Raw genomic sequence first — 14,576 nt, forward strand, 5'->3', positions numbered from 1 at the left:
CTCTCTCTCTCTCTCTCTCTCTCTCTCTCTCTCTCTACTCGTTATCGATCGTATCGAGAGGCGACCTCGAAGTGTGCGAGCAATTGTCTCGTTTTGGGATCGCGATCACGCACAGATCTCCACGATGAATTTAACCAGCACCGATTCACAGATTTACGACTTTGTCCTTTGTCGTTTCGAGCACCAACAGCGGATTGTGTTTCTTCCTCTAGCTGTAGCAGCACCAGCAGCAGCACCAGCAGCAGCACCAGCAGTAGTTCAGAGACGACGATGACATCGCGCTCCATCGGGTACCGAGTATAAAGGGACGCATGCGTCGAACCAAAGATTTTCAAAACGTCCCTCTGGCATTTCAGCCACCGCCACCGCCGCCGCGCTACCACCGCCACCACCGCGGCCCACGAGTATCCTTGACGCGTGCTCTCCTCTTCCTTCACTCTGCACAAAGTGCGCGGCCTCGCGCGCGAGCTTCCGCGAGTGCAATTAGTCGCGCGTCTAATCACGCGGCAGGCGACGTCTCGTCGTAGATGCTTTTCGCATTTGAATTCACATCGCCTCCTCGACAATCGATAGCTCGACGCGATTGAAGATTATTCATGGTGATTCATGGAGAAGAGGTATTGCTGTCTTCGCGTTGCGTTTGAGAATGCAGTGTTCTCGTAACAAAAGTATTCGTGTATACGTACTTGTGCCGTATTTCGCTTGTTGCTTGCGTGATTTCAGGCAATGTTATACATCGGAGTAAACCGGAGCGTCTTGCGCACTTTCAATTCAATTCAATTCTGGCGCTATCAGTGCGCATTCAGTCAACACTCGAAGCACATTTACGGACAACCGTCAGTTCTAATCTGATTTTCCTCTCCGGTGAAGTTGCCGGCTGAATCCTCGAGACTCGACAATCCGAATAACGAACGTGGTGCACTCCTGTCTCGCCCTGCTAGACGCCCACTACGTACCGCCGTCGAGGCGCGACGTTCTATTTAAGGCGTCGCGGGTGCCGCGATGAAGTGCGAAACATTTCGATCGCACCCGTTCGATTTTCCCCCGTGATATACGTGTCAATGCCTCGCGGTTGCACGTTCCATTTATAGTTGTAGGCAGCTGCACGTTCGCGGCCCACACGACGTGTCGCGCCGTTTCGCAAACACCACGACACACACCATACGCGATGCCGCGCGCGCGCGCGCGAATACGCACGTGCGTATTCGCGCACGAACGGATATATCACGCACGACACGGTCAAGCGCGCTCTCGTTTCCCTCGGAAAGTTGATTACCGCGTTTCCTCCGATTTTGTCCGCCGTTATACGCCGACACACTATCCGATCGGCCGGAATAATCGCCGGATCTATCGTATTTCAGCGACTGCGGCCGCGAGTTCCTCTTGCTGAGTGCGACGGGACCGTTTCGCGGTGTCTTACAACCGGAAATGGGCTCAATCGATCCCCTGTCCTGTCGATCGGTCTGGGGAATATGAATGGCATTCCTTATTGATTCATCACCTCTCCCACGGAGGAAATGCCGACAGGAAGAGGAGAACGCAGCGACGCAGCGACGTGCGTCTCGATCAATTTTACTTCCATTTTATATTTCCTTGCAAAATCACGATCCAGCAAGAAACGATTGATTGTCGAGTAATCCTAATTCACTTAAACTGCTCTTTAGAAAGCAAATATATCTAGACACACATGTCACCTCCAGCATAGGTGTGAGCTAGCCGAAGATTAGATTGCCATGTTTAGCAACGTTGAACGAACAGTGTATGTGGTAAAATGCGAGTCTAGACACCTCGTCTTGGCCAATCTTTCAGTAATGAGCCAACGATAACGAGATAAACAGAGATAACTACACGGCAAACTTCACTGTGCCAAGTTGTCCCGGCTACTGAAGATACGCGTGGATATGCGCATCGCGAAGACGACGAGAGCAATTAAAGGGAAATCGCGCACAACTCCGCGTGTCGGTAATACGTGCTGACGGAAAGGGGAACGCGCAAGGAAAAGCGGATTCCATCGATCGAGGAAGAGAGAGAGAGAGAGAGAGAGAGAGAAACACGTCACTCATCCAGCAATAATCAGAACAACTTGACACACATACACACACTGCGCGCAATCAACGATAGGTTCAGTATCGCGTCTCACTCGGTCGCGCGTGGTAAACATAGATAATATATGAAAGCCGTTCTCGCCAAGCACGATTGGCTCGGCCTGGTCGCGAACGAACCGATTCTCGTCGGTCGATCGATTTTCCCGTCGTCGACGAGTCAAAACGAACCGAAAAAGAAGCGTAAGAAGCTTCGCCGAGCGCTTCGCGTTAACGAGGCTGCAGTTGCAGAGGCTCGGCAGCGAGAAGCAAGAGAGAGAGCTGCTCCGAGAAGCCGCGTTCAGTATTAGTGGCTGAAATAAACTGACGTAGGTTAGGGGATCGAAGAACAGCTGGGCTCGGCCTGGCCTGGCTGGCTGGCTGCTGTACACGCCATCACTGACTCACACGATCTATCCTCCCCCTCCTTCTATCTCCCGCTCTCTTTCTGTTTCTCCTCTCCATCGCGCCCATTGACGTCTCCTCGACGCTCCGGGGATCGCTTCTTTCTCCTGCCTACGTGGTCTCTCGCCGAGCAACTTTTCTTTTCTCCGTACAATTAGGAGAGGTCTGTGCGCAAATAATTCTCCCTTTACGGAAAGACTCATATTGTTCTCGCGATCGATTCGGATTAAATGACAAATTGTTTATTAACGTCAGGTGAGACGTTCCGGCGCGATATCAGTCCGTGATTCATGTTTGCTTCAGCGAAGATTGTATCGTTCACCACGACTCCTCGTGATTCAATGAGAAATTATTCTCAATGATCTGTGGAATATTATCGACTGTTCCTATCAGTTCGTAATTACGTGTAATTACTTGTAGCCACTTTCCTCGCACGATATTCTTAACGCTCTAATAAACTGTCAAAGAGTGATTGTCCCCTGTCCAGCGCGCAGATATATATATATATATATATATATATATATATATATATATATATATATATTTATTTATTTCCTAACGAATTCTTATACTACTATGGTCCTCGTTAATCATTAACTTTCTTACGGGTATATCTAATCGACAAAGTTCTTTCTTTCACTGCTTCTTGCGCCGTTGTATCGCGTGGACGAGCACCCAAGGACTCTCCTCGTGTCTATCTAATCAAGAGACCGCGGCATCCCGGCTCTTTAGCAATCACGCATTTCATTAACCGAATGGGCCCTATTATTATTGGGTGGATAACAATCTTATTCAACGAGGAAATAATTTATGTAAGTGAAGGGTCAGATGAGAGAGCGACTCTCCACTTCAGTTTGCCGTATCAGTAGTCGATGGGACTCGCGTAAAATTAATGCATCGGATTTCTGCGAGCGCGTGTAAACCGATGAAACATCAATAAGCCGCTTTGTACGTTACTCGATTGCAAAAACTGCCGTGTAATATCGCGTGTGCAAGAAGAACATGAATTGCTAAGTGGTATGTATTTTAGACCCGTGCTGCCATACAAGACTATTTCTTCGTAGGTGCAAAATAAAAGCAAGTATGCACGAATTGTGTCACTTTGCATTAGCGTAATGTCGTTAAATCCTGCAGAATCGATATTGAAGTCGAAGGAAGAAGTGCATAAAATGTAACAAATTACATTATTATATATTATTTGAATATTTTCTGGCTCGTGTAGAAATTCCCAGATACCATTTGCGTTGTTTCTGTTCCAGACTCGATCGCTATCGCGCATGCAACGTTATTTACGTGTAAAAGCCGCTACTGTAAATTACCCCTTACGTTTCGCGATTAATACTCCCATAATTCGCGATACGATGCGCGCACGCTTTTCCGCGACTGTAACTTGGTTATCGCGGAATTTTTGTGTGCGAAAGACAAGAGAATAAGAAAAAGGAAGGATGTGATCTGCTGTGTTCCACGGTGCGATATATTTTAGCTATTTCGTAGGAACGAGAGAAGAGGGCCCTGATCAATAACATCAGGCAGCGCGGTGGCAGCAGAGTGGTGGCAACCCCACCGATGATTCCCCCATAGACGCAGCGCATGCTCACGAATTAAATTCCATCCCCCTCTGGTAAATTCATCGTGTGCTTCGGTTTCTCTCGTGAAGGGCGAGCGTGCAGAAGGAAAAAAAAAAAAGAAATACGCGCACCGCGCGGAGAGCCACGTGTGCATGCGTGCTGCATATAATCCTGCGACCTTGAAAGCGCGAGCCCAAATGTGCCCGAAGTTTAATACGACGGATGCGGCGGAAACGATTCGTCGAGTAAAGGAATCAATTCAAGCACGTCCACGTGTGATACTTTTACTGAAAAAAAAACTGTAAAAATATAATCTTTGCATATTCTTATTATAAAAGATAACATACATGCAGAAATAATTATATAGTTTATAAAGGACGGTTGCTGATCGTTGACGAGTTTTTTCCCGATTGTTGCTTTACACGTCTTTTAGTGCCTTAACTTCCCTTTTATGTTGTCATCGCTATGCTCTTTCTCTATTATTATTCTAGGTTAGGTAAGCGTCTAATAAAGTATTTTTATTACGTTTAGAGTCACCACGACAATCGGTCTATTTTTAATCGCCGGGGTTACGGCGATTTTCAAAGGATATTTATTAAGAGTAGCGTCATACACGCGAGTGCACCCGTTCTGTGTCAACTTTGAACTACGAGGCACATAGTTCGGTCGGTAGCAACCGCATTGCAGGCCGGACCGCGACAAATTAGTACGGATGCTACGTATTACCTTGTTCGCCACTTCAGCGTATTATGGTCATTAATGCTAGCGCTTTACGACGCGCGCACTGCGCCGCGCCTAGAGTAAACGCGTTACCGTGCAATTATGAGACGAACAATTCGCCAAGAAAGTACGAAGTGCCAAAGAGGTCGCTGGCAAGTGTCAGCAAGCAAGTGGACTCGAGTCATCATCAAATACGAAAAGAACCATCGGCTCCTCTTATATAAATCTTTTAAATTCTACCCCCTTAAAGTTGCGCGCGGAAATTAAAATTACCGTCGCCTGCCATGCGATGCCACGAGGCGGAGGGAAAGCGAAGGTAAAAGGAATAAATCGATCGCGCACGCGACTAGAATTCGCAAGCTGGACGGAGCAAGGACATGAAGAAACGTTGCCACCTGCTTGCCGAACAGGTTGGTTCGCGGATCCGCGTTGCTCGACCGTTGATCGATCGAACAAATCGACCGACGTGGGTAAGGGGAGGAGATAACAGCGAAGCCCTTTATACGAACAGGTGCGGCGACTTACCTGAAATACTACCGGATAGCGGTCGCGACTTCGCCAAGCCAAAAGTCGACTGGTCAGCTCGCCCGATCGTGCGCTCTCGGAGAATTCCAAGTCGTGACAGTATCGAGGGCGGAATCTCGAATCGCTGCAACAATGCGATAACATTGTTGAGCCGTTGGTCATCGCGCTGGCGATAAGCGCTATTCGTGGGATAAATTTATCAATGAGTGTCGAATGAAAAGGAGGACACTGCATGCACTGACTGGTTAAATTGATTTCGCGATGATCGGTTATGCGACACTGTAACGTGAGATAACGTCGTATTATGGCGTATATGTATGCGCGGATATATGTGCGTGAGCTTTATCGCGATTTATCGAAACTTATTCGCGAGCCGGCCGGCAAGAGCTCACGCTATTCCGTGCAGTTGTCGCGCGAAAATAAAAGAGAACGATGTCGCGTGCACTCACAAGATCCGCAAATGGAATTTCTCTTACAAGAGCAATGTTTCCTGCGGAGTTCGTTCCTCTTCGTTTGACGCGATTTTTCGTCGTTTCCCTGTCGCGAAATCCTTTGAGGGAAGTGATAAAAGTTACGAATCTCTCCGACAGAAAAGAAATATAGTGAGGCACAAAGCACGCGAAAGTTTCCGTGAGACTTAGTTCTGACGCGTCGAAAGTGCTTTCCCGCATCAAATTTACCCCATTATTTTGATCGAAGGTACTCACTTGCATTCGGCGAGAGGATCCTGTCCTGTCTCGTATTCCCGAGTCTTGTCGCACTGCCGTTCCACGTTATCCGTCAGGAGCTTTCCTGCAACACGAGAATACATTTTATAGATGACGAATGTCGAGCACATATTTTTGCGCAAATTTAGTTTTTTGGTCGAAAGAAGGAAAGAAAAACATTATACTTTTGTGATTTTTTTTATCAGATCGACGTTTTATTCAGATGGCTTTTTTTTACTTATTTTTATGGTAAAAAAGCCATATACGGAAATAATATTATAATTTTTTTTTCTTTTTATATAAATTCTTTTCAATTTCATTACGTTTTTAGTAGTCCAAGAAGAGATTGTCAATCTTGCTGGTACACTTTGCTAAGAAATATAGCAAATCTCACTAGAAACGTAGCAAGTGCTTTAATAGCACATTTTAGTTCCTAAAATATATAAATAGCACATATAAAATAAAAAGATAGTGAATTATTGCAGAATGTCGATCTATTTCTCAATTACAAGTAATTTCTCAATTCTATAGTAATTTTTACTATCAAATTCTCTCCATGTAGAAATTGAAAAGCAAGATTAGAATATTTATAGAACTTATACGCGCAATTATTACTACAAACGAATCAATTATTATTTATTGAATTATTACACGATTAAAATATCTCAATACCAAAATACACGATTGTTTAGCCGGTTCTGTTCTGCTTCGTACCCTTCTCAATGCTAATCCCAAAGAATCAGAGAAGAGGATAATGTTATTGGGTCAACATTTAAAATATAAGAGACAACCGTATAGATTCTCGTCCTCGACTTAGTCGTTCGTCTCTGCATCGACGACTCTTTCAAAAATAGCCGTGTGTCTGCGGGAGGAAGAAAGTAAACCGTGAAAGAACGATATACAGAACGCAGTCATTCGTGGCACTGGCATGAAGAGATTCGATGAAAACAGTGGATACGAAAGACAACTCGTCGCTGTTTTTCCTTTCTCAGTATCGTAAAACTCGAGTCTCCATCGTGTTTTCGTAATAACGGGATACCTATTTGTGTCGTAATGTTTGTCGATACTATGAATTATTGAGGACTCTGGAAATCGGAATAAGAGCGCGATTTCACGATAAGTACAAGAATAAATCCAAGTCAGCATAATTCTGTATTAATTCTGCAAGTCCTGTTAAACATGAAAATCCAATGAAAAATCTTGGAATATAACGCAACTTGTTTGAAACTACGAGTGATATATACTATTGAGATATATAGGGACTAAACCTTATATAGGATAAACGAGAAAATAAATTTTCCAAATGTGTCGCTTGAGAGAAAGAGAAATATGCTAGGCGAAAGGTTAAACACGATGTTTGATAATCCGCATTGATATTTATCCTTGCCTTATTATGACTACCACCGTCATGCATTATATGCAAAGTTCCACGGCGGACTCATGATAAGCCAGTGACGAAAGCACGCAAATATGCGTTAAGTCATGTAATCGAACCACAAATTGAATAAAGTTGCAACGCTGACCATTCTAGGTTGGCCATTCTGTTTTAGACAGAAAAGATTATTTTGACAGAAAACATCATATAACGATAAAGACTCTATGTATACTTATTTAGAATAAATGATAAATGACACTTACACAAGAAATCCATTCTTTTTGGTGCGTTTTCTCGAAGACATTTTACGCTATTAACAACATGAGACGATAAAAATAATTCTTCTTGCACACGTCCTATCTGAGATCTCTTGAAATAATAATGTTCGAGTAACCTCGTAGACTATATTTTAGTCGACCTCGTCTAGCGATGCAAGAAACGAACGAGTCGATGTTTTGCAATCTCGCGCGATATTTACTGCTAAAATTACGAATTTCTCGCACGCAAATTGCTGAAGATCTATCGCGTACCAGATTTATTTTGAATTTTGATAGATCGCCGTCATTTCGCAACTGTTTCTTGCGTGCGAGTGCGCATAGAATGACAAAATGTTGCGCAACGAGCTGAAGCTTGTTGTTACCGACATAAACCGGCTGACTTGAATGGAAAAAGAAATTTTTAATATAATTATATCGTAATAGAGTTTACCGAATAGCATAGAATTTTTCTATTCAATTTAACAAGTTTTACATGCACAAGAATACATAAATCTAGACACCTATGATAAATAACGGATATATAAAACAACAAGTTTAGTCTCTTCATAATCTCTGTATATTTTTGTCACTAGCGTTAGAAATATAAACAGTATGTCTAACACAGGCTGCGTTCCGAAATTCACTGCCAGTGCTAAAATTCTATAGTATACGTAACATGAACTATGGATATTCAGTACTGGCAGTGGCAATTTCGGAACGCAGCCACAATGTGTGCCAACGCTCATGTGCGGATAGACTCATGACATTAAACAAACAAGTTTTCTACTATCTTGCAAATAACCACGATAATTATTCCATTATTTCACAGTAACAATATTAATCTCGTCATTGTTACAACAGACGAGACGAAGAAAGGAACAATTCGATCGCAAATAAGAGATTGTGTATTACTTACGTACTTTAATCGATCACGATACTCGACCCTTTTAAATGAGCAATAAGAAAGCAACATAGATACATGTAGGAACACGTGTCAAAAAGATTGCTTTTCCTTTCGTTGTACAAATTGTTACATAGTTATTTTTATTTTATTAGGAAAAATAATATCGTCCTATATTTATCAGATTGAATGAAACGTCTCTTGCGATATTGCGAGAGAAAGTATCACTGAACGTTGACAAACATAAATGGAGTTTGGCGACTGCATTGATTTCGGCTCGTAAAGCGCAAGAGGCATAACGACTAACGACATCACGATGCAAAGCGAACGCGGCGGACTCGCTCGTGGTGGACGCGGCGGAATTGGCTGTGACAGTTCTCGTCGAGCGGCGCCAGGAAAAAGCCGGTGGTGAACTTTTGCTCGGAGATGTCACGGCGCTTTTGCTCCCGTTTCCCGACTCGCTCCTCGTATATTTCCCTTCGGCCCGCCTTATTCTCCGACGTGAAGCGCTTTGGCATCTAGATGGCATCGGTCCAACTGTTGGTATTCGAGCCTCTAGACGCCACTTGCCAGACCGGGCACAGCATCGATGTCCGGATTCGTCCGTGAAAGCTTAAATCGAACCTCGTCGACGATCCAATCGTCTAGCATCGATAACATCATCGAGGAAACGAAAGTCTACGAGCGCGCGTTATCGGAAATTCTCGGAAATAAAACCGTTCTCGCCTCGATAACGCGGCAGCACGTAAAGAGGATTCAATCTTTGAGTACGCTTAGCGCCATCCGAGCGTGATTTTTTAATAATCCGAATGCGCCGAAAAATTTCCGTCTATGTGTTACCGTCAAATGTCATCAGTAATATTGTCGCGCAGTATCTTCACTACTTATTTTCACTACTTTCTATATATAATGTATAAGGCTATTTTACGAGGCTAATAAGACATGAATAATGCAGCAGGCACAAATTCGTATTATCGCTTATGTAGCTTTTTGCCGGGCGCTCATTTGCATCCTCTCGCAGTTAAGGTTATTCCCGCGACCACGAGGCTCAACCGGGAGTTCAATGCACCAGTTGCGATGTCATATGTAAGTATAGTTACCGCGAGACTAGACTAGAAGAAGTATAGTGCTATGAGATCGATGCGTCGGAGGCGAGACTACACGAATCGATGAAACCTTCGCGTTTTCCCGTCTATACGAAATTCTTACACCAGGATTATCTCAATGACTCTTTCGTCAATATCAACGTAGAGAATCTCGAAATCGCGGCGAATTGGTCGATCGGAGGAGACACGGCGAGATGTATCGCCTCACCTTTCTCATAGTTCTTCTGCACGAAGGAGAAGTTGTGATTCACGTCCGGCGGATCGGCGTTGTCGAAGAGGTCGGAGGACAATTGGCGTTGCAGGAGGATCGTCTCGTGTGTGAGCTCGCGCACTTGGATGAGAAGTTCCTCATAGCTGGAAACTGGTAGCGTCATCGCTGTTGCGTTTTCCGTGCTTCAACGCGCTCCTGCGCACGAGTCTCGTGCGAACAGCCATCCGACTTTAATTCTGAAACACAAGTGAAATATTCATACATGGTGAGTTGCTGTCAGGCAGAATGCAAGATTAACTAAGTTCGGTGCCGGTCGTATCTCGCGTTGGCGCGGACGAGACATATTAGAGACGTATATTACGTTTCACTGCTAACGTACCGCGAAGAAAAATAATTAACTGATATCAGTTCTGATAGCAAGGATAATTAACTCTAATCAAAACGGATGAAGAGTAAACGAATGTTATTGTTAGGGACTGTGAAATCGTGGCATCGAACACGCTCTTTCCGGACGCTTGAATAAAAAGCGGAACGCCGAGTTTTTGATCTTACGTGGTTTCACGCGGGCTGTTGAGACGCACGCGCGCGCGCGCGCACGCACACATGCATGTACACATTTACGAGGAAAGATGTTTCATTCCATCAAAGAACAGACGCTCGTGCTATAACTGTATATCACTCCGGAGCGCGTGTAAAATCATTTTCGCAGATGGAAGTCTCCGGGGAGCTACGATGTTGTTGCGAGATGAGAATTCCTGAAGATGAAAATTCGCAAAATAGATGTGCGCGTTCCTCAATTCCGCACGGACAAAATAATCGTAAATATCGAGCAGTCTTATCTGAAATTCGCGAAGAACGACAAGAATTTTTATATTCAACAAAAGCTTACACGTATCGTGCAGTTATCGTAATATCGGAGATAAGAATCTGAGATTTTAAACGCACAGGACGTCACAGTCGCCCCGATGTTGTTGCGAATTCATGCAAATGCGTTGTGGAGTGTTGCGCTCTCTCCGCGTCTAAAGGAGCTTTTGTTGGATTCAAAGGGAAGAAACATCGCGCTTGTTCTCCCTCGGGTATTCGCGCGGCGCTCCTTCTGGTACTTGCGCTCGCACGAAAGCCAGCCAGAAAGTGCATACGAGTGCATGCAACTTGCCTCGTGCATCGTCTAGCTCGAGAACTGCACACAAGTACGGCATAGTGTGCGAGTGGCGCGCGCTCGATCGATTGTGGGAGAGCCGGAGTGTGCACATACACGCTCACTCGACGCACGTGTGCGTCGTCTGCATACCGTGTGTCTCAAAGCGCGCATTGGTTCGGTAAAAATACAAAACTAAGCGACACGCAGATTCAAACGATATCAATTGATATTATTTTTATCACGTTGTAACAATAACATCTTTGTTGGCACAACAAAGAAAGAAATAATATTACGCGAAAAGAGTAAAGAGTGTACCAAAAAGTGATGCGACAGCGTGATAATATTGCCTTAGTTGAATCTAAAGAGAGAAAAGTATATTAATAGTATATTGTAACAAATGGTACTTGTGTACGTGCATTGTGAAAAAAATAGAATTGAGATAATATAGAGTCAGCGTCAGTTCGCCAATCCCTTAACGAAATAAGTAATGTATTACCGAAAAGTTTTGATCGACTCGCGTAAAACACGTCGATATTTTCCAAGACTTGTTCTTTCGATAAGGTATTTTATGACGCCTGGTATACGCATGAAGGCGAACGTACACTGTACATACACGCATACGTGGCGTGAGCATGGTGTTCGTGTGGCAACTATATAAGAAAAAGGCGAGGGTGAAACTTAGGTCGCCAGAAAGGACAACAGGGGGTGACAAGGGGATTTTCGCCTTTATGTACCATGTTTCATGGCCAGCGTAATCCGGTCCCCGACATTGCGTCGTCGTCACATGAGTCATAAACGCAAACATCAGGAGCTGTCGTGGCGTCGAAATTGAGCAATACGTAATAATACCGACAATCTCTCAACCGCGCTAATTCCGCAACTGCATAAAATGCGATAAGCTGTTGGCGTTTAAAGGAATCGAGTCGAGTTCGTGTTAGTTTGTAGATCCGAGTATTTGTTCCACCGATTATCGATATCATCGGAGAACTATCGTAACGTGAGGCTCCGACTTAATTCGCAGAGTCCGTAAACCACGCTATTCAACATCATTACGGTCTTAACAGAATATTTCACGATGATAACACATCAGATTTAATTTTTCTTTTCCTAACAGAGAGTGTGCAGCAGGAACGAGTAGCACTCTAATTGAGCAGCGGTGCGATTTGATTCTCTTCCTCGTTTTATGACCATCTTGTTCGTAGTCCTTAATGAGCGCGCGATTTCGTAATTTTTCCTAGATTTCTCGAGCTCCGACGTGCATCTTCACCGTAATGTCGTTTCCCGTAAAAAAATGACAAATTACGTAACGTGCCGCGCCAGCGAGATGCCAATCACTACCCGTATAAGCGCAGAGAGGTGTTAATTATCCGCAATCACGCGAAAGGGCAAATTTAAATAAAGCGCCTACTTAGCGGCTCGCAGAAATAACAGTACGTCGCGATTCTAGATGAAACAACCACGTACTGTACATTCCGCGATGGGAACGGGAGACGGGGGATTGTCTTCCTAATTTTTCACGTCAAGTTGTTCTCGATTATATTTGGACTTGTCGCGACCCGCGTGCATTTCCTCGAGAACTTATAAGAAGGAAACGGCACTTTGGCAGCGGGCCGCGTGACGGCTAATTATAGCTGCGGCGGTTTCGGCCGAAGATGGAAAAGCCTTGACGGGAATGCCGACCGGTTTGTCGAGAACGCCGCAAAGGTGCAAGCCTGATGCGCGCGACCCGCATCCGATCAATCGTGAAGGAAAATTGCAACGTGTTTACGGGATCATGCTGTGCTTGTGTGACTGAATCACGAAGCCGTGACGAACAATGCACTTTTACGGTAAATAGCTTCATACCGCGCCTATTACGAGAGGAAACGTTAATTCATTAATTAAATTTTAATTAACGTCTGATTATCTTCCGTACAAATTTTTTCGTTACAACTTTTCTATCTTTCTCTTCCTTTCTCGATATTCTTTATCAGAGTGTAAGATGCGAGAAGAGGGCCAGGAATGGATTATTTTACAATTTTTCGGGAGTGTTACGGGAAAGCGTTGTCGCGACGCGCGGAAGGATTTAACGGTCCACAACCTCGCGTGCGTCTTTATTCGCCGTCGGCTTCTTCCGCCCGCGAACGCGGAAGTATCCTTCTTCGTGCGTGCGCAAACGTCGTCTCGCTCACAGGAAACAGAGATCCAATACGTTTACGGTGATTTCAACTGAGAGTGCTCCATCTGGTCCTGCTGAGATCATCCCGAGGCGGAAAACGCGAGTAGAGACGTAAAAGACACGTGAGCGTCGCGTGTTCTCGAGCAGGCGGCATCCCGACATCCGAACACAGTTGCACAGGAAACACGCCAACGCGAAAGAATGATACGAAATTAACTACCGCGACCCAGATCCTGTGTCCACCGTATTATCTGCCATTCTTCTCGCGACGTCTTCGCGCGTTCATTCGTCTCTCGCTTTTTTTGCAGATTTCACCGTCGCGTCTCGGACGGCTCGGGATCATTACTGCGCGTTCCGATTCCAAAAGTTACCTACTTTCGCGAAATTCTACAGTTGCCAGTACAGAAATGCACCGAGATAATCGCAGCGTTCACATCCGCTGAGAAATAGTTCGCATTTTGTATGTGTAATTAGGAAATGAAAGATAAGCGCGCATACGTTGCAATTCATCGAGCGAAATGTCGTGCAAACGTATCTCATGTCATTAGTTTCCAGCGTGGCTTCTGCACATGCATACGCGCGCATACGAGGACCGATTATTTATATTGGAATGCGCTGCGGACAATGAAATTACTAATTATCCAAACAAAATATGAGCATCTGTGGGCTTTATTTAGCTATCATGTGCGAACGTATTCTGCAGGTACAATAACGACTGTGATGATCCTGAGCGTAAAATTATACGTAATTATCTCACATGATAAACTCGCTAATTAACTGCTGTGAGATAAATTATCCAAACGATAAATAAAACGAACAAATTATGTGGAAGGAAGTCTTTCCTTCACCTTTCTTTACCCACGCTCGACATTGTAAAAGAGAGCAACTCGCACAAAAGATCCAGAACAAATCGACCGCGATCTCTCGGTCTTCTCGTCGAGGCATCCATGCAAGAATTATCGCTCGAGCGGCGTTCGATACTCGAAAGGGTAGCAGCACGACAACACGCGCTCTCCTCTGATTTCGCGTTCGGTTTGCGAGCGTTTCCCGTATTTCGCCCACGATTTCGCCACTTAACGAATACACTGCGGCGATGCGTTAACCCGGCTCGTTATCGTCGCAGCATTAATTGCCGCGCGGCTTCGCCGGTGCTTTTCACGGCCGCTGCGGATCGCGGGCGCGTCGTAAACGCAATTCGCGAGAAGCGGAGCGCTTCTCTCTATGATAATGCGCGCAAGGAGAATGGAGGCGTGTAGCGGCTCCGCGCGTCTGCATTGCTCCGTGGTCCATGACCGGAACCAGTCTGGACGGTGAAGAAGAAGAAGAAGAAACAGGTGGGCGCTCACTCGCGAGAATCTATCTGGATGTCTCTCTCTCTCTCTCTCTCTCTCTCTCTCTCTCTCTCTCTCTCTCTCTCTCTC

General features: G+C 45.0%; 1 protein-coding gene across 3 annotated transcripts in view; it reads right to left on the reverse strand.

Moving 5' to 3' along the window:
* LOC116848794 overlaps positions 1-14,576 on the reverse strand; it is a 48,582-nt gene that overhangs the window by 17,128 nt on the left and 16,878 nt on the right. For all 3 annotated transcript variants that reach the window (XM_032825278.1, XM_032825276.1, XM_032825275.1), the window contains 3 exons: positions 9,854-10,092; positions 6,007-6,091; positions 5,300-5,423 (listed from right to left, as the gene is read on the reverse strand). In XM_032825278.1, the coding sequence (XP_032681169.1) occupies positions 5,300-5,423; positions 6,007-6,091; positions 9,854-10,019 (375 nt within the window). In that variant the 5' untranslated portion in view covers positions 10,020-10,092. The remainder of the gene's footprint in view (positions 1-5,299; positions 5,424-6,006; positions 6,092-9,853; positions 10,093-14,576) is intronic.

Source organism: Odontomachus brunneus, unplaced genomic scaffold (genome assembly GCF_010583005.1).
Source record: "Odontomachus brunneus isolate Ranch 3 - 2012 unplaced genomic scaffold, Obru_v1 Obru_scaffold_100, whole genome shotgun sequence".
NCBI lineage: Eukaryota > Metazoa > Arthropoda > Insecta > Hymenoptera > Formicidae > Odontomachus > Odontomachus brunneus.